Here is an 18,806-nt window from a genome sequence, read left to right as displayed (position 1 = left end):
GCGCCTGCGCACGCGCGAGTCGGCGCCGCCGACTGGAGAGCCTTCGCGCCAGGAGAGGCGCCTGATTGGACGGCCTGTGCTTCCTGGATCTCGCGAGAGCAGGTCGGAGCGCGCCAAATTCGTCCCGGAGGCTGAGGAGGTCGTGGTCGCTGCGATGGTTCTGAGGCACACCGGGCGGCGACGCGCGGAGCCGGGCGCGGACGGCGAGGCCAGCCGGTGAGGGCGGGTGGCGCGGGCGTGGCTGGGGAGCCGCCGGCGCCAGGGCCGGGCGCTCGGCCGCGGGCTCGCGGTCCGGGGCAAGCGCCCGGGGCGCCCGCGGCCCGCGCCGCGGGTCCACAGCGGCAGGACGGGCGGACGCGCGGAGCCGCTGCCAGCGCTCCCCCGCCTGGGCGCGCTCCTGCTGCGCTTCGCGGTCGCCGCGGCGACTGTGCTCGGTGTGCAAGGGGAGGCCCCGCAGTGGCCTCAGTCTCAGCGAGTCCTGACCGCCTCTCGCGAGTCAGGGCCTTTGCTCCTCAGGACGCCTGGCCGTCCGCGCCTGGCCCGCTCCTGAACGTGGGTGAGATGGTCCTCTTCCAAGGGCTGGTACGGAGGGCCCCGTGGACAGGTGCCCGTGGCCGCTATCCCCGTGGACAGATTCCGTCCTGTGGCGTAGAGAAGGCGGCGTTGACCGAAGGTGCGATCTGAGCAAGCAGCTTCAGTCCACGGGTGCAGAGGGCTGCACGCCCCGGCAGCAGCAGTCCTGCAGCAGTAGCGCTAAATCCAGCATTTCGAGAACCATCTGGGCGTCAGGCCCGAAGCAGTGTTCTCCAGCAAAGCCTAGGATGGTTTTTCTGTGTTCTTGATTAAAGGCGAACCCAGATACTTTGAGATTGAGGTGTCACATAGTATGGTGCTGTACTCGTGTCCTATTGCTGTCATAGCAAATGACCGCCGAGACGATAGCGGCAGTCACTACCACAATCACTGACTTAAAACAATATGGATTTACTGTCTTATAGTTCTAGAAGTCGGAAGACCTAGAATCAAGGTATCTGCAGGGCTGATTCCTTCTGGGGGTTCTGGGAGCTAATCATTTCCTTGCCTGCTACAGCTTCTAGAGGCTCTCTTGCCTGCCTGCCCCTTCCTTTGGCTCCTTGCCCCTTCCTTCATCTTCAAAGTCAGCATTGACCCATCTCTAGTTTCCTCTTCCCTTCCCTTCCTTCTCATAAGGACCCTTATGATTACGTTGGTCCACCCAAGTATTCCTTACTTTAAGCTCCTTAATTATATCTAGGAAGTCCCTCTCCTCCTGTAACATACACAGGTTTGGACATATGGGACCATTAATCTACTTGCCTCAGATAGTTATCATTCTTTATAAAAAAGGAAGACTGTTGGTCTTGGAGTGTGGTCATTCTCTTCTTCAAATGTAGGTAACCCAAGGAATGCCTTCAAACAGAAGAGTCTTTTTCTGAAGAAACAGTTTCCATTTGCAAACTAACAATTGATACATTATAACTAAGGACATGAATTATGTGTGGGCTTGGTTTAGAGCTTTTACACATTTTCTGTAAATGGCCCTATTTTGGATATTTAGCTTATTGAAATGATTCCTCCCCCCCCCCTTTTAAAAATATACCTGTGAGGTGCATCTGTATGTAAAAAGTTTATTTCCTATACATCTGTTCCCTTGGCATAAATCATAGAAGTGGTATTGTCAAGTGAAATGATAGAGCAATATTTTAGGGACCACTCAGCTTATAGAGAAATCTGATAGTGTTTGAGATGGTGTGGTCACATAGCTTCGTCAAGAACTGTGATATTCTTAGAAATTCAGCAGGTGGGGTGTCAGTGGCTAGAATCAGATCCCAGGAGCTGAGAAAGTTTGGAACGTAAGGATTGATGTCTGTGAGGAGTTGGGAGAAAACACTTTCAAGACCTGGATTCCTGTGAACCAACCCATGTCATACTGTCTGGAAGAGCATATGAAATGTGCCCAGGAGAACAAGCCAGCAGGAACCAGAGCTGATATGCCTGCCTGTGCCTGCCTGGTCACACCTGCACAGGAATTGTATATGTACCATCTCCCACCTGCATGTCAGCACCTCTCAACACATCTGTGTCTGCCCACTGCTTTCTAAAGCAACTCATTCACATTAAAAAGAAAATAAACAGGATGTTGGTGCTTTGCTTATGTTTTTGAAGAGTGGAGAACATGCTCAGATTAGGAAATAAATAGGCCTCAGATCAAAATTATAAGGGCTTCAGAGTCTCAGAACTGTGGTATCCAGAAGAAACTAGCTACCTTTTTTTTGTTTGTTTTGTTTTGTTTTGTTTATAAGATAGGGTCTTACCAAGTTACTGAAGCTGACCTTGAACTTATGGCCCTACTGCTTTATCCTGAACCACTATGTCCAGCAAAATTAGCTTTTGTGAAAGTTGGAATGCTAATAAACATAAGGATTGCCATGGTTTGAAGATAGGTAAACTAAAATTTACAAACCTGGTTCATCCAGGTGTGCTTACTCTGTGAAGTTAAAGATTGTGAACATTTAGGGAGAAACAGCTCTGGAATCAGAATGGGTTTGATAGTTATGGTGGTTGAAAGTCTTCATTAGGTACTGCATTTAAGATTTATAATAAAGTTTAAGGAGGACTTAAGACTTATTACAAGATCCTAACCAGAGAAAGGTGTAGGAAGTTTGAGGCAGATACATTGTTACTATAGGACCAGAAGTAGGTTTCCTTGTTAGTGGAGAGCATTGCTCTCACACGGAACAATAAATTCTCATTTTATCAGTATTTGATTGCACTGACATCTAGACTCAGGTGCCTCACAAGGATATGACACCTTTTTAAGGTATAGCTTATTTTGCTACAGCAGGTATTCCTGTGACCCGAGTTCATGTGCAATTGGCAAATGGTGGGGGGGTATCAGTAAAATTTAGAGATTGGTTAATCTGGAATTTTTCCTGGTCAAGGGGAATTGCAATAGAAGAACAGAATTATCATCTTCCATAGAAAAGGAAAAGGCTCTTAGCTGCAGTCTGTTACATATATGTTCCCTGTTGGCTCTGTTTTAAGAAATTTAATATGAGAACCTGGGCCCCCTGAACAGAGTCTTACCCTGGGCCTTGCTTGATTCTCAACTTGTGATAGGTTGCTCTTTTCTCTTGTATGTAGAGTCCACTGCATCTTCATCATCTCATCAGTCATAATCCAGCATCTCTACTCTCATTTTTGTGTATTTAAAAAGAAACACCTTTTAATGTTAAGGTAATTGTGCAGTTAGAAATAATAGAGACCCAGATTGCTCCACTGATACTGTTGTGCATGATGAGTTTAGTGTCACAGCTGGGAATTGATGCTGCAGATCCCCTCAGACTCACATGCACTCTGACCTGTATTTGTGCACTTGTTTCTGTGCAGTTTTATCATAGGATATCCATGTGACCACCACCCAAATCAAGCATGGGGCAGTGCAGGAGGTTCCTGTCGATTAGTAATCTACTTCCCATCTCTGTAATTTTATTTCAGAAATCCCGTGTAGGTGGAATTGTGAAGTTTGTAATTTGGGTGCTTGGCTTTTATTCACGCAGTATAATTCCCTTGAGATCCATCCAAATTGTGTGAATACATTTATTCCTGAGTGTATTCATGTATGGATGAACCACAATCAACTACTTGCCTGTGGAAGAATGTCTGGGTTGTTTATAGGTTTTGGCTATCGTGAACATTCACATACACTTTTTTTGTATGAACATTGGTTTTCATTTCTCTAGGATAAATTTAGGAATGCAGTGTTGGTTTCTATGTATTTTTAGTATCCCATGAGATAGAGTATCCAACTGTGATTGCTATTTTGGTTAGTGTTCTCTTTACAAAGTCAAACAGGTTTTGAGGAGCCTGCCGTGATCCTGTTTCTCCTGTAAATTCTACTAGGTGAACCTTCTGAGCAGTCTTGACACATGTTGTGCCAATCAGAAGCACTTAGCTACGCAGGTTGAAGGTTGTGCGGTGGGTGGTGTCATGAGTGGTGAGACTGGGATTCTCCTCTTTCATTCAGCGATGATGGCCCATCTTCCTCAGTCTCTGCGCTGAAGCGCCTGGAACGGAGTCAGTGGACGGATAAAATGGACTTGCGATTTGGTTTTGAGAGGCTGAAGGAGCCTGGTGAGAAGACTGGCTGGCTTATCAACATGCACCCTGTGAGCACCTGTTTTCCTCAGCCTGTCCTTCCCAGAAGGGTGGCTGCATCTCTTACCCTAAGAGTGGGCAGTGCTGGGGGCCTGTGTGTTGTCTGACACAGGTGGGAAAGCCGGTTACTGGTTCTCCTCTGCTCTTCAACATCATTGAGGAATGCTAGAGGCCCCTGAGAAGACAGGGGGGGGGCATCCCCATCAGCCATGGGAATAAAGCTTTCAAGGACTAAGAAGAGATTCAGAGAAATTCCCTTTTAGGAGCTGTTACAATGCAGTTCTTGTGAACTAACCTGGTGGTGGTTTTGCAGGGGTAAAGAACTGGATGTGATGATTTTGTTCAGCTTTCCCAAGAGTAGCCAGAAAGGGTCTTTAGGCTCTGCAGAGGATAATTGCCCATGTCGACTGGTTCTTTTGCAGACTGAGGTGTTAGATGAAGATAGACGCTTAGTCAGTGCAGTAGATTACTACTTTATTCAAGACGATGGAAGCAGATTTAAGGTAAGCTCCTGCCCGCAAGAAGCCAAAACCTACTTGTGAGGAGCAGTTGTCCAAAATGACAGTGTTATTTAGCTCTGCGCCTGTCGGGGAGGGAGTGAGAGGGTTCTAGGTTGCAGCTGCTTGCAGCCTGTCAGGAACACAACCCCTGTGAACCACATCAGTCACATTAAGATGTCCAGGGAGAAGTTAGCTCAGGAAGTGGCAGTGTGGTATCTCTTAGGTTCTTGCCCCTGAGATACGTGCAGATCTGAATTTCCTATGTGCTGTCCCTCCTGAGAGCTGTCAAGGGTCCGATGCCTTGGATTTAGGTTGCTTCACTTTTGTCTCCCTTTTCTCTTGCTCCCTTTTTCTTGGGTGGATTGGTGACTCCTGCAGGTGGCCTTGCCCTATAAGCCGTATTTCTACGTTGCAACCAGAAAGGTAAGTCTGTTCGTGAAGTCAGATCAGACCAATGTGCCTTGCTCTGTGGTGAACTTCAGAGGTGGGAAACAGGTAAGAAAGGAACAGACCTTACTGATGGGAAGTCCTTTCATTCTGATCCTGATTTAGGGTTGCGAACGAGAAGTTTCATCTTTTCTCTCCAAGAAGTTTCAGGGTAAAATTGCGAAAGTAGAGACTGTCCCCAAAGAGGACCTGGACTTGGTGAGTACCACCCAGGCCCTTCCAGGGGCCTGTGAGCACCTGTATCCAACTGTCAGTGGCAGGCGAGACTGAAAAAGTAGAAAAGCAGGTTGTCATTGGGTGTTCAGGGTAGAGGATGGAGGGTGGGGCTGTTCCAGAATGCTCTGTAGGAGGCTGGTGGCACACTCAGCAATGACATTCTCTTTTTCTTAAACTCATGAGGTGGTCTCTTCACTTTGTAGCCAAATCACTTGGTGGGTTTGAAGAGAAATTACATCAAACTGTCCTTCCACACTGTGGAGGACCTTGTCAAAGTGAGGAAGGAAATTTCCCCTGCTGTGAAGAAGAATCGGGAGCAGGACCGTGTCAGTGATGCTTACACAACCATGCTCTCCAGGTGAACTTCCTCTCGTGAGCCGGGCACCAGCAGGTCCATGGTGGCAAGCCTCCTCAGTAGTCCTCACTGATGAACTCTGCTCCGTGTGGAAACTCTTGAGCACTTAAAGATGCTCTGTTTTTGTTAATGAGCAGCAGATGCCCAGGTCATTTTTTAATGTCTTAGCTCTTTTTTTTCCCCCTCCTATGCTGGGGATAGAACCCAGGGGCCTTGTGTTCTAGTGCTGTGCACTGAACTGCATTTCCAACGCTTTTTATTTGAGATGAGGTCTTCCTAAGTTGCCCAAGATGGCCTCACATTTGTGATCCTCCTGCCCCAACCTCCTGAGTACCTGGGAGCACAGGCATGTGCCACTGCACCCAAGGATCACTCTCTGTTCTTATAAAAGGGATGGGCTTATGGCTCTACAGTTGGGTTGCTGTGACACTATGGACATTTGGAGACGTCCCTCACCTAGCACCCTGACCCAGCCCATCTATAACTTGTGTTAAGTGCTAAGATTGGTAGAATATGTCTTCCCCAGAGATCCTTGGGTTTCACACAGATTTTAACTACAGAATACTAGACAGTGTTCATTGTATGTTTAGGTGTCAACAAAAATGACTTAGGAACTCATTGTACCCTCTTATAAAAATCTAGTTTGGGGGCTGGGTTGTGGTTCAGTGGTAGAACTCACCTAGTTTGCGTAAGGCACTGGGTTCAGTCCTCAGCACCACATAAAAATAAATAAATGAAATACTTTTTATAAAAAATTCAGTTTGGCACTCTGAACACTTCTGCAGTCCATTCCCTCACCTCACCTTCCCCAGAAGCCACATATTACTTTTCAGAGTATTGTAAGGTGTAGTCAGACTAAGACTGCAGAGGACTGAACCATCTCTCAGACTCTTTTTTTTTTTTTTTTTCCCCAATTGGTACTGGATATTGAACACCAGGATGCTTTGCCACATTTCTGGCTTGGATAGAAGATCAGCTGTTATACAAAGTTAACATTTACTATCACGTCAATACACTAAGCCAAGGGCTGCACGATTTTTACCTCACTGGTACTTACTGCTCCTTGTATGATGGACAGGTTGTGTTCTTCTTCATTTTCATAATGAAGAAGCAGCCCCTCTGCAAGGTTGGGCTGCACTATCAACACAACAGAGACCGTAGTGGGCCTGTGAATTGGGGTCTGCTTTCCTTAGCCCTGTGTGTGCAGCAGACTTCCTAGTAGCAGAGAGGACGCAGTCGGGTCTGGCCACACTTGATGTCCTCCTGACCTGTGGCACTGAATATAATTTCTGTAAAATGTACACACCTCAAGTGTGCACTGAATTTAACTGTCGTGGCCAGTTGCACAGGAATTGATTTCCCCAGGCCAGTGCTTGAGGGACTTCTCTAGTCTTTGTAGCCATCTCAGTTTGCCCTGTGTTCACTAGGTGTGGGCTCTGGTCCTCACCTCCTGCAGCCCTAGCAGGGTTAGTCGTATTAGTGGCTCTTTCTGCTTCTTTCCTAGTGTTCTGCAAGGGGGCAGTGTAATTACTGATGAAGAGGAAACCTCTAAGAAGGTAGCTGACCAACTGGACAACATAGTGGACATGCGCGAGTATGACGTCCCCTACCACATCCGCCTCTCCATTGACCTCAAGATCCACGTGGTGAGATCTGGCGGGCTGCTCCTTGAGTGAGGTTCCTAGCAGGCGTTAGGGATGATCTGCAGAGAGCCAGACTTCTCTGGACGCAGGGCTCCGTGAACACCCTGTGCTCTCTGCAGGCTCATTGGTACAACGTCAGATACCGAGGAAATGCTTTTCCAGTGGACCTCACCCGCCGGGACGACCTTGTTGAGCGACCCGTAAGTACTGCTCAGTTTCCTCAGTCCAGAAACTTCACCTGGTTTTCTGAAGGGATAGATTCAGTGCTGAAAGGTGAAGCTGATTCGGAGGTTTGCTTGCTTCTGTTTCCCCAAGAACTTTCTAAACGGTATCCTGGAGGGAGAATTCTTTTTGTCAGCATCTGACCTGGGAGTATAACTTCATGGCCTGACATGGGTGTGGAGCTCGACTGGGTGTGGGCCTCGGGGAAGGCCAACAGTGAAGTCACTGAGGACAAATGGGTCATGACAGCAAGGCCTTGGTTCAGGCCTGGCTTGCTGGTCTGGGGAAGTCATTGTGCCCATTTTTCTCACATCCAAGGAGAAGAGGTCAGCCTTTGCCAGTCACCCATCAGGGTTGTCCTGTAGGTCATGTGAGGCAGCATGTTTTAAGAGCATGGCGCTTGGGTGGTGTGTGCTGTTCTCACTGCCACCTCAGCCTTCCCTGTGTGCTTCAGCTGCACACCCTTGGTGAGACACAGACTTTTGGCTCTCTTGGAGCCTTTGGCTCTTTTCTGGAGCAAGCAGAGGTGCAGCAGGCTGGTGGTGGATGTCCAGATCTTGCCTGGCTTTGTTGCTACACTTTGTCCCTCCAGGACCCTGTGGTGTTGGCATTTGACATTGAGACCACCAAACTGCCTCTCAAATTTCCCGATGCTGAAACAGACCAGATTATGATGATTTCCTACATGATCGATGGCCAGGTGAGCAAGTGTCTTCTGGGAGGTAAGCTCCCTTATGGGACTGTGTGGTCACCCCTGTAGCCAGTAGTTGCCAAGTGTGTCGGGATGGTGGTGTCCAGAGGTGTGCATAGCCCTCCCTCCTGGTAGACCCTGGGCACAGGGTCTCTTCCTGGGAGCTTGCTGTGGAGCTTCATGTGATGAGAGGCTGCGGGCGGAGCTGGGAGAGGCCTCTGCCTTGCTGTTGCTGACTCACGTGCCTGCTATGAACTTTGCCAGGGCTACCTCATCACCAACAGGGAGATCGTTTCTGAAGACATCGAAGATTTTGAGTTCACCCCCAAACCAGAATACGAAGGACCCTTTTGTGTCTTCAATGAACCTGATGAGGTAAAGAGACTTCACTGGGGAGACCGCCCTGTATTTTGGGACAGGACATAAAGTTTTGTGCTGATCCTTGTGAGGCCTCAGCATTTATCCAGTCAGGGCTATGACTCCAGCTTCCTTGTCAGGATCCGTTTTCCGTAGCCCAGACTGGGGTGGCTGTGGGCCCAAGGGCTGATCTGGACGTAGCTGGAAGCAGACAAAAGCAATGCTCTGACTGCTGTGATTTGTCGCGCTCAGGTCCATCTGATCCAGAGATGGTTTGAGCACATCCAGGAGACCAAACCCACCATCATGGTCACCTACAATGGGGACTTTTTTGACTGGTGAGCCCAACGTCCCATTTGTGGGTGACTGGTAAGTGTCAGGGGAGGAGGAGGGAGTGGAGGAGCTCTGCCTGACAGCATCCGTGGGCTTCTCATCCTGATGGACGGGGACTTGTGTGAGGAGTTCCTGGCTTGCTCTGGAGTCTCCTGGGAGCAGTCTTCCCTGTGCCTGAGGAGAAGTGGAGGAAAGGGGACTAAGGGACTAACCTGTTCCTGTTGCTCCTCTGCCCCGTACCTAGGCCATTCGTAGAGGCCAGAGCAGCAGCCCACGGCCTGAGCATGTACCAGGAGATCGGCTTCCAGAAGGACAGCCAGGGGGAGTACAAGGCGCCCCAGTGCATCCACATGGACTGCCTCAGGTAGAGCCACATGGCTGACGGCTTCTCACCAGCCTCGTGGCACATCTGAAGACATCTCGAGCAGACTGGAGGAGAGTGGCCTCTTCAGGGCAGCCCGGGTCAGCTGAGAGCACAGCTGCTGCAGCTCTGGCTCTTGCCATGCACAGTCTGGTTGTTGCTGAAGCTCCATTTAGTCAGCAACATATGGAATGTGAGCCTGTGGGGAAGGCAGACCAGAAAGAAGTGCTGGCAGAGAAGCCCTGTGTTTGTTCAGTGTGGCTGTGTGAAGCCAGGCTGAGGGAGAGCATGCTTGGGTCAGTAGGCCCTGGGCTCCTCTGCTTGGAGGAGGTGTCACCTGGAGGGGTGGCTCCTGTGCTGGGTGGGGAGGCGGGTTCCTTCTCAGCCATTGTGTCTGCTTCATGCTAGTGTACTGGCACTTGGGGTCGGGGAGTGGTTAGTAGGTAGAGCTGGTTCCCAGTGTGGCAGGTGTTCATCCAAGGCAGGGGTAAAGAGAGGCAGAACCCTGGTCTGCTGCTGTGGACAGAGGCCTCAAGTAGGGGTGGGCGCCTGGTACTCTCTGCTGCCAGTCAAGCCTGGAAAGATGGCAGAAAGCACTTACAGGTGGAAGGCGTTTCTGCTGTTATGGTTGTGCTAGTTTGGAAGCCCCACCCACCTGGAGAACCCTGGAGACTGTTGACCTTGGTGACATGGAGCCTAGGATTGGTTGGGACTTGTGTCCTGGATTAGAGTCTGGCATGTGGGTAAAAGTCCTGATAGTCAGTGAACTCAAGATGAGACCTGAGAGGGTACAGCTGGAGAGGCTGCCGGGGAAGGGGGCTGAAGGGGGAGTCACTGAGGGAGAGGACGGCCCTGGCACAGAGGTCCCAGGAGGTGGAGACAGTGTGGTCCTGGGGAAGGTGTTGCTGTGAGCCTGCAGGCTGAGTGGTGGGGAGGAGGAGCAGCTGTACTCCCAGTGTGGGGCAGGGATACAGTGTTTCATGCTGAAGGGACACTAAGAGGAGGAAGAGAAACGCCCCTGCATTGTTTGGAGAACGAGGGGGGGTTGCAGAGAGGAGGTCTGGGGAGTGGCCTGAAGATTCCTGCCAACTTGCCTGTTTACTTCCCATGGAAAGGCTGAATGCTTTACTGAGGGTGGGAAGTGAGGGCAGGGGCTGGAGGGAAGCCTGCATTGCCTGATGTTATGTGAGTATTTTGTGAGGTTAGCTCCAGGTGAAGGGTTTTGAGGAGCCTGCACCGTGGGGTCTTGTCAGTCGTGGATTCTGTTAGGACGCTATCTGTCACATCCACAGAATCATCTCTGCAATGTTTTCCTCTTCCTAGGTGGGTAAAAAGGGACAGCTACCTTCCTGTGGGCAGTCATAACCTGAAGGCAGCTGCCAAGGCCAAGCTTGGCTACGACCCTGTCGAGCTGGATCCTGAGGACATGTGCCGGATGGCCACCGAGCAGCCCCAGGCACGTGAGCCTTGTCCCAGCTCTCCTTGCAGCTGCGAGGTCACACCTATGCCCTCCGGAGGCTGTCCCCAGACACGGTCCTGGCTTTCTATGCTGGCTGCACTCGGCCCAGTGTAGCGGCACTTCCTCTTGGAAGCAGCTGCTTTGTCCTGTGCCTGCTGCCTTGCCTCCAGCAGCTAGAGAGGCCTTGACTACCCCCGAACTCCACCTGTGCCTGCCCCCTCCCTGGCCCTTGGGTTTTGATGGTGGTGCCCTCTGCTGCTCCCTCCAGACTCTGGCCACGTACTCTGTGTCGGACGCGGTTGCCACCTACTACCTGTACCTGAAGTACGTGCATCCCTTCATATTCGCCCTGTGCACCATTATCCCTATGGAACCCGATGAGGTCAGTGTCCCTCTGCTTCTCCTGTCAGGGCTGCTGAATGCACTGGTGCCTGCGAGATGGGCTGGCCCTGCAGGGCTGTTGGGGAAGGTGGCAGCAGATTTGGGTGTGTGAGGTCATCTGGGGCCTGTGAGAGTGACCGTGGGAGGCAGCAACTGCACCCCGTGCCAACAGCTTCTCTTCTTTCCCTAGGCAGTCGCCTTCCAAAGCCTTTGTGCAGGTCTTGGACTTCCCTGGGTAGCAGAGCCTTCGGCAGGCTCCGGGGGTACCCAACTGGATGTGGTGTCTCCTGCAGGTGCTGAGGAAGGGCTCCGGCACGCTGTGCGAGGCCTTGCTGATGGTGCAGGCCTTCCACGCCAACATCATCTTCCCCAACAAGCAAGAGCAGGAGTTCAACAAGCTAACAGAGGACGGTCACGTGCTGGATGCCGAGACCTACGTGGGGGGCCACGTGGAGGCACTCGAGTCCGGCGTCTTCCGCAGTGACATCCCCTGCCGGTTTAAGATGGTGCGCCTCCTTCCCGGGTATCAGACTGGGAAGCCATGGCTGATGTGGAGTCCCTTCTCCCCGCTCTCTCCAGTGGGCCCTTCTTGCTGGTGGCTCCTCTGGCCCACCCTCTGCCAGGGCCGGCCTCTCATTGGTGCTTCCCAAGCCCACAGTGCACTTCTGGAGCAATCCTGCTGCGTTTCCTGCCGTGGGCATGGTGCCGGTGGGGCTCTGGCGTGGCACGCCTGTGCAGGGGCTCAGCTGCACTTCCTGTGACCCCGTCCTCTTGTGTCACTTGCTCTAGAACCCTGCTGCCTTTGACTTCTTGCTGCAGCGGGTGGAGAAGACCATGCGCCACGCCATTGAGGAGGAGGAGAAGGTGCCTGTGGAGCAGGCCACCAACTTCCAAGAGGTGGCTGTCCAGGAGTGGGGTATTCTGTGTCTGGCTCTGCCCTTCCATCAGTGGCCATGCACCTGGGCCCTGAGTGGTGTCTGTTGTGGTCACTCCAGGTTTGCCCAGTTTTTGCTTTGGACACCAACATACCTTACTTTCCCTTTTTCTGTAGGTGTGTGATCAGATAAAGACCAAGCTCACCTCCCTGAAAGATGTTCCCAACCGAATCGAATGTCCCCTTATCTACCACCTGGATGTGGGGGCCATGTATCCCAACATCATCCTAACAAACCGCCTGCAGGTGAGACCTCGCTTCCCACATTAGAGCCAGAGCTCTCTTCTCAGACCTTAGTGCACTCTAGCTCTCTCCCGCTCTCCTTCCACTCTCCTGCAGCCCTCGGCCATGGTCAACGAAGCCACCTGTGCTGCGTGTGACTTCAACAAGCCTGGAGCAAACTGCCAGAGGAAGATGGCCTGGCAGTGGAGGGGCGAGTTCAGTGAGTGGTGGGCCCTGGAGATTGCGCAGGTGGGGCGGGCCCCCACTCTGGTCTTGTTTGGAATCTGTCCCATCTCCTTCCTAGTGCCAGCCAGTCGCAGTGAATACCATCGGATCCAACACCAGCTGGAGTCAGAGAAGTTCCCCCCCTTGTTCCCCCAGGGGCCCATGCGGGCCTTTCATGAGCTGTCCCGGGAGGAGCAGGCCAAATATGAGAAACGGAGGCTGGCAGGTGAGCACCCAGGAGGCCGCAGCTTTGTACACCAGCTCCTGCTCTGGCTGACCTATGGCGGCCCGTGGGCAGCAGAGCTCTCGGCACTATACATCATGTTTTTTCTGTGGTCTTGGTTTATTTGTACCCCAATCCTGTTATTTTCTGCTGTGATAGACTAGTGGCTGGTCTGGGTTTGCTGCTCCTCGGTGTTCACTTAGAGGACAGGGCTCCTGGGCATCCCTGTGTCACAGCTCACTTCCTCATGTCTGGAGGTCTCACATCCCTGCTCTCCACCGTTCTTGATCATGCTTAGATTACTGCCGGAAAGCCTACCAGAAGATTCACCTCACCAGGGTGGAAGAGCGCCTCACCACCATCTGCCAGCGGGAGAACTCCTTCTACGTGGATACAGTGCGTGCCTTCCGGGACAGGCGCTATGAGTTCAAAGGGTTGCACAAGGTGGGCATTGCTGAGAAGAGTGGATTTTGGCTTTGCTCAGGCCTGTCTAGGTACTCATGGTCCTCAGCTGGCAGGTGCTGGATTGGTTCCCTGGAACTGGCAGGCTCACCTGCACAACACACACAGTGTCTGTGTTTGAAGAATACGTAGCCCTTCACCCACCCTGGCCTGAGGCCCCAAAACTATTCTGAACGATTGTTTCTCAGCTAAACGTTCAGAAATCAGAGCAGCGGCCTGCAGAGTGCTGCTGGGCCAGTTCCAAGAGTTCCCCTGGCCCAGTTGGTTCCCAGGTATCTGACTGCTCTTCCATAGCTGCAGAAGTGAGTGTTCTGACCTCTCAGGCCAGGAGGGTGGAGCGGCCATGTGGCCCTTTGCTTGGCTGACCTCTGGTAGGAGAACTAGTGACTGTCTTTACTGGCCTTATCCTGTGAAAACAAGGGAGATAAGTGGCAGTACTCGACTGTACTGGGAGGCAGTAGTTTTGAGTTCCGCCACATCGAGTGATTTCTGCAGGGAGGCCTTCCCTCGCTGCTAGACCTGGAAGGCCCTGGCCCATGTCCCCTGGCGTCAGCACCACTGGTGTGTACGTGGCACGCATCCCACCTTATTACTGTTGCCCTTAACTCTTCCTGGTAGTGAGGTAGGTGTGCACGGAGCTGGAGGCTTCAGGTGCACTGCGCAGTGCCATACGCACATTCTTGTGTACTGTCAGCCCTTGCCTGCAGAGCTCTTGCCTCTTCTGAGACTGAACTGCGCGTCCATTCTACCCAGCCCCAGCCCAGCCCATTGGCCAACTCCCTATCTGAATGCTGCCTGGGAGCCTCGTGCTAGAGAGTCTGCCTTGTGTCTTCAGCTGGCTCTCGACGCAACACAGTGTGCAGGGCTTGTCTGTCACCTTCCTTCTGAGTGTTTATTGCGTGGATTCACCACGTCTCACTTACCCCTTTGCCCATCAATGAACCGACCATTGGGCTGCTTCCACCTTTTGTTATGCATCATCCTGTGTATGTGGGCATACAAATACCTCTTCAAGATTCTCCTTTAAATTATTTTGGATAGATACCTGGACATAGAATTGCTGGAGCTTATGGTAATTCTGTACTTAACTTTTTAAGGAACTGCCCTGCCCCTTCACTTTATTTTAGTGAAGCAATTACTGAGTTACTTGTTCATCTGTCTTCCTTCCCTCATCAGATAAGCCCTGAAAGTGTAGTGCCTGTCTGGCTTCTTCAGGGTCTAAAAGGATTCCTGGCATGTAGTAGACATTTATAAATACCTTAGTTTTTTTTTTAAATGTTTTCCTCACGTTTGTGGAGAATGTGCTGAAATGTTTATGGGCTTCTCTGCATTTCTTTACCTATGGCTTCTATCAAAATCCCCTGAGCCATTTCCCTTACACTGACAGAAGCAGACAGACTTGGCTCCTCTAGTCACAGGACACCAAAACTAACCAGGTGGGCCCAAGCCTCATGCACCCCACTGTAGGGCTAGCTGAGACTCCACCAAGCCATAACCCCCGAGCTCAGCCCATTCCTCCACCATAACGACTCAGCCTCTTGGATGTGTGGCAGGAGGGACAGAGGGCATGACCTGCCCACATGAGCATCCTCCCATCCTGCTGGACCCCAGACCCCTCAACTGGCACTGGGGCCTTGTCAGACCCTATACTCCAGGCCCAGCATGTGTGATCTAAAGGCTTCTGACCTCCTGTAAATTCTGTGGAGACTCAAGACTTTACTGAGTGCCTGGAACATCTCGGCAGGGGGAGCAGAGGCAGAGGTCGGCTGAGACCAGGAGAATGCTGCATGTTGGGCCGTGGCAGTATTATCTCCCTTGATGTAGCATGGGAGAGGGCCAGTGGGTGTAGGTGCGAGTGGGCTGGACCTGCCGTTACCTGATTTCATTGGGGCACCTCTGGCAGGGTGTTTGTGCTCACCTTTAGGTGCAGTTGTGTGGTTTTTGATAAAGGCATTTGATTGTCTCACCACCAGGCATCATTGGGAGCATTGGTTCACAGCATGGTCCTCGCTCTGCCTTGCAGCATCCATCTGCCAACACTTGCCATGTCTAACGAGCATCTGGGTTCCCCAAGTACTGTCATGGGGGCTGGCTGTAGTGGTTGTGCCCGCTGTCTGCCTAGCACAGGTCCTTGGCTCTGCGATGGTGCCTTGTAACTGCTCATCAGATGCACTGAACAGGGGTCAGCTGGGCAGCAGGAAGAGCCATCAGCGGTCATCAGCTCTTTTTGTGTGTTTTTGCCTTGGGTTTACAGTGACCCAGAATCTAAGGTGTGCGGGTGGATCGTTGCTGTAATAGGTGTTTGCTCCAAGTCTGCTCCCACGAGGGAGAATGTCACGTGTTCCCTGGCGTTTGGAACTTCTGCCTCATGACTGGGCCACGTGGTGGGGACGTGTTGGAGACACCTAGTCAAGGTTACATGTGGATTTTGGCATGGGCCTGCCTCCTGAGATGTCTTGGTCACAGTGGAAGTGTCGTGGAGGAGGAGGAGAAGGCCCTGGGGTGCGGCCACGGAGTGTTCAAGTGGATCTGCTGAGACCCTCAGGGCGTGAGAGGGAAGGAATGCCATGTGGCTGGTCTGGAGAGTGGTCTTAATCCCACTGGTGCCTCCAGGTTTCTGTAGATTTTAAAGCTTTCAAAAAGTCTGAAAACTCTGGGCTGTTGACCTTGTAGCCTGTGAGATGGGAGAACCCATGAGGTGCTCAAGGCTCATGTGTTCCAGGTGTGGAAAAAGAAGCTCTCCGCGGCTGTGGAGGTGGGCGATGCGACCGAGGTGAAGCGCTGCAGGAACATGGAGGTCCTGTACGACTCGCTGCAGCTGGCTCACAAGTGCATCCTCAACTCCTTCTACGGCTATGTCATGCGCAAGGGGTATGGGCTGCATCAGGTGCTTGGGGTGAGCAGCTGGTGGAGCAGTGAGGTGTACCCACAGGTTGGGCTGGGGGGTCCAGTGCGTTGATTTCTGTAGACGCAGGCTCTGGGTGGGATTGGGAGGCCACAGAGAGTCGGGGTCATGTTGGCTGGAAGGAGATGGAGATGCAGGCTGCTGGACACCTGGTCTGAACACCTTGGGCTGCAGGTGCACCTCCATTGATTTCAGCATACTGTGTCATGTGGTGTCATTGCTTGGGAGTGTGGAAAGGGTTGGGCATTTGCTAAGCAGCACCAGATGCATTGAAGGGTGGGCAGAGGCAGGGACCGACAAGGGCCATAGAGCTGACTGCAGGAGCCAGAATCTTAAAGCTATAGTGGACACTATTTCCAGGGAGAGTAGGAAGCAGATTCAGGTGGTGGTGGGCAATGAGGCCTGAGCTGTTTCTTAGACAGGGCTGGTCAGATGAGTGGCCTGAAGGCAAGGCCAGGCCTCTTGACTGGAGGTGTGGCAGATGAGAGGACTGGCAGCTGGCAGCTCTGGATAAAGCAGGACGCTGGCCCTTGCCATTGATTTTGAGTGAAAGATACATTTATTTGATGTTTTTTGACAGAGTGGTATTTTTAATGCTGCTGGGACAGAGGGAGTGGAGGGGCTGAGGCAGGAGTTGGAGGACTGACCCAGAGCAGGCAGTGTGGTGGGCTGACTCAAGACTGAGGGCATCTGCCAGGCAAGGGCCTGAAGTCTTTTTAGAGGTCAGAGGCGGCAGGGCGGGGCGGGGCGGGGCAGGGTAGGAAGGGCTTTAGTTGGGTTAGGTTGGAACTGCTTCTGCCATGCTGAGCTGCTGCTGAGGCAGCATGCTGTACCCTTCCAGAACTTTGCTGAGCCTCACTGGCTCCCTGAAGTAGGAGTGGAAGCATCCTCAGGGCAAAGCCAAATCCTACCTCAGTTCTGTCCTGTTTCAAGCACGTGTGGCTGCTGCCATGGTCCATCCCTCCGGGGTCCTCCCTTGCCTCCTCCATTCCTGTGGTGGGAATCCCACGCCAGTCCCACCCACTGCAGCTGAGTGTCTTCCCCAGGGCCCGCTGGTACTCCATGGAGATGGCTGGCATTGTCTGCTTCACAGGGGCCAACATCATCACCCAAGCCCGGGAACTGATCGAACAGATCGGGTGAGTGGGCGTGGGTCCTCGGCCAGGGCTCACTCAGAGGATGGGGGACCTTGGAAAGATGGACAACTAGAAGATCTTGCTGGAAAGATGGCTGGGTTTGCTGTCGTTGTGTTCGAGGGATTTGACACTTGGTTCTCAAGTATATGGGGCCACCACCTCGTGTCTGTGAGGCCTTACTCCTCTCTGTCTGTAAAGGAGGCCCTTGGAACTGGACACAGATGGAATATGGTGCGTCCTGCCCAATAGCTTCCCAGAAAATTTTGTCATCAAGACGACCAATACAAAGAAACCCAAGGTGACCATCTCCTACCCTGGGGCCATGTTGAACATCATGGTCAAGGTGAGTCTGGGTCGCAGCAGGGCCACGTCTGGTCCTAACTGCTGGCCTGGCCCCAGCGTGGCCGCGGGCAGGACTTGGGAGGGTGATTTCCCCAGCTCCTTACAAGCCCCTCACCCACATGCTCATCCTAATGCTAAGCACATCCTTGCTGCTCGAGTCTTCTGGCCCGAGGGTCTGCAGTCAGGCTGCCTGTGCAGAAGTGACCAGTGAGTTCTTCCTTCTGCAGCACAGCACCCACACGATTTTAGCTCTTTTTTTTTTTTTTTTTTTTTTTTTTCAATAAACTTACAGAAAACCACAAAAGTAGTAAAAGAATTCTACGTTCCCTCTAGCCTACTTTCCCTACATTAACATCTACATAAACCACAGCACAGTCATCAGGATGAAGGAGACTTCACTGGGGCTCCTGCTTCTCCCGCTGCTGTCCTTCCTCTGTCCCAGAGCCCATGCCACTCCCCTCCAGCCTGGACCATGCCTTGGTCTCCTAGGCAGGCGTTTTGTTGCCTGAGCTTGATCTGGAGTGTTGTCTGTTGTTCCTAATTATGAGGCTGAGATTATTAGGACTTTCTGGAAGGACCACCACAGGGGTATCACCCCCACATTGAGTCCTGGGTGTGTCATGTCAGCATTTTAGGGACATTGGGTGGGTCACCTGGTATAGGTACCATCTGCACGTGCCAGACCTCTCCACTGTGAGGTTCCTTGTCTCTGCTACACACGCTGTTCTCTGCTTAGGGATGACACCCAGGGAGAGAGGGTCAGGGCCCCTTCCTGGAGGAGGAGCACAGAGCCTGGGTGAACTTGGAGCCACCATAGTGGTTAAGGAGAGTTATGGAGGGGAGGGTTAGAGACGTTGCCAGTACCCTGTTGCTCCTTAAGCTTCAGCACACTGACCCAGGCACCAGTGGTCATCTGCCTCCACCTGGATTTCCTGTGGTGGACTTTCACCAGGGCAAGGTGCTGTTTCTCCCAATTCTTCCACTTGCATTAATTGAAAATCTGTAGGAGTTGTCAGCCTCCTCCCGTTTATTCCCTTGTTTATTCCTTGCCTTATTTATTTGCGTCAGCAGGGTGTGTGGGCATTATCATATGTGGCTCGTGCAGTCTGAGCTACGCTTCTGGTGGCTCAGCACCCTGTGGCCCAGGCTCCTTCACCTCTCCCGTGTGCTCCTGGGCCTGCTCTCTTTGGTTTTTGGCTTTTGTTTTTGGAGCACT

The 18,806-nt window shown here is 52.1% G+C and overlaps 1 protein-coding gene across 3 annotated transcripts in view; it reads left to right on the top strand.

Annotated features, from left to right (window-relative positions):
- Positions 1–118: 118 nt before the first annotated feature.
- Positions 119–18,806, top strand: part of Pole (DNA polymerase epsilon, catalytic subunit) — a 42,510-nt gene continuing 23,822 nt past the window's right edge. For 2 of the 3 annotated variants that reach the window (XM_047562374.1, XM_047562377.1), the window contains exons 1-23: positions 132–216; positions 4,046–4,187; positions 4,599–4,679; positions 5,055–5,099; positions 5,229–5,321; positions 5,543–5,697; positions 7,199–7,340; positions 7,457–7,537; positions 8,152–8,259; positions 8,515–8,625; positions 8,860–8,945; positions 9,185–9,304; positions 10,625–10,757; positions 11,029–11,142; positions 11,435–11,647; positions 11,931–12,038; positions 12,193–12,321; positions 12,415–12,517; positions 12,602–12,748; positions 13,044–13,189; positions 15,930–16,078; positions 17,159–17,251; positions 17,447–17,591. In XM_047562374.1, the coding sequence (XP_047418330.1) occupies positions 155–216; positions 4,046–4,187; positions 4,599–4,679; positions 5,055–5,099; positions 5,229–5,321; positions 5,543–5,697; positions 7,199–7,340; positions 7,457–7,537; positions 8,152–8,259; positions 8,515–8,625; positions 8,860–8,945; positions 9,185–9,304; positions 10,625–10,757; positions 11,029–11,142; positions 11,435–11,647; positions 11,931–12,038; positions 12,193–12,321; positions 12,415–12,517; positions 12,602–12,748; positions 13,044–13,189; positions 15,930–16,078; positions 17,159–17,251; positions 17,447–17,591 (2,706 nt within the window). In that variant the 5' untranslated portion in view covers positions 132–154. Of the gene's footprint in view, positions 217–4,045; positions 4,188–4,598; positions 4,680–5,054; positions 5,100–5,228; positions 5,322–5,542; positions 5,698–7,198; positions 7,341–7,456; positions 7,538–8,151; positions 8,260–8,514; positions 8,626–8,859; positions 8,946–9,184; positions 9,305–10,624; positions 10,758–11,028; positions 11,143–11,434; positions 11,648–11,930; positions 12,039–12,192; positions 12,322–12,414; positions 12,518–12,601; positions 12,749–13,043; positions 13,190–15,929; positions 16,079–17,158; positions 17,252–17,446; positions 17,592–18,806 lie in introns of all 3 variants that reach the window. The other variant, XM_047562375.1, reaches the window with a different exon arrangement.

The sequence above is a fragment of the Sciurus carolinensis genome, chromosome 8 (genome assembly GCF_902686445.1).
Source record: "Sciurus carolinensis chromosome 8, mSciCar1.2, whole genome shotgun sequence".
Lineage (NCBI taxonomy): Eukaryota > Metazoa > Chordata > Mammalia > Rodentia > Sciuridae > Sciurus > Sciurus carolinensis.
This window is presented reverse-complemented; position numbering and strand designations above follow the sequence as displayed.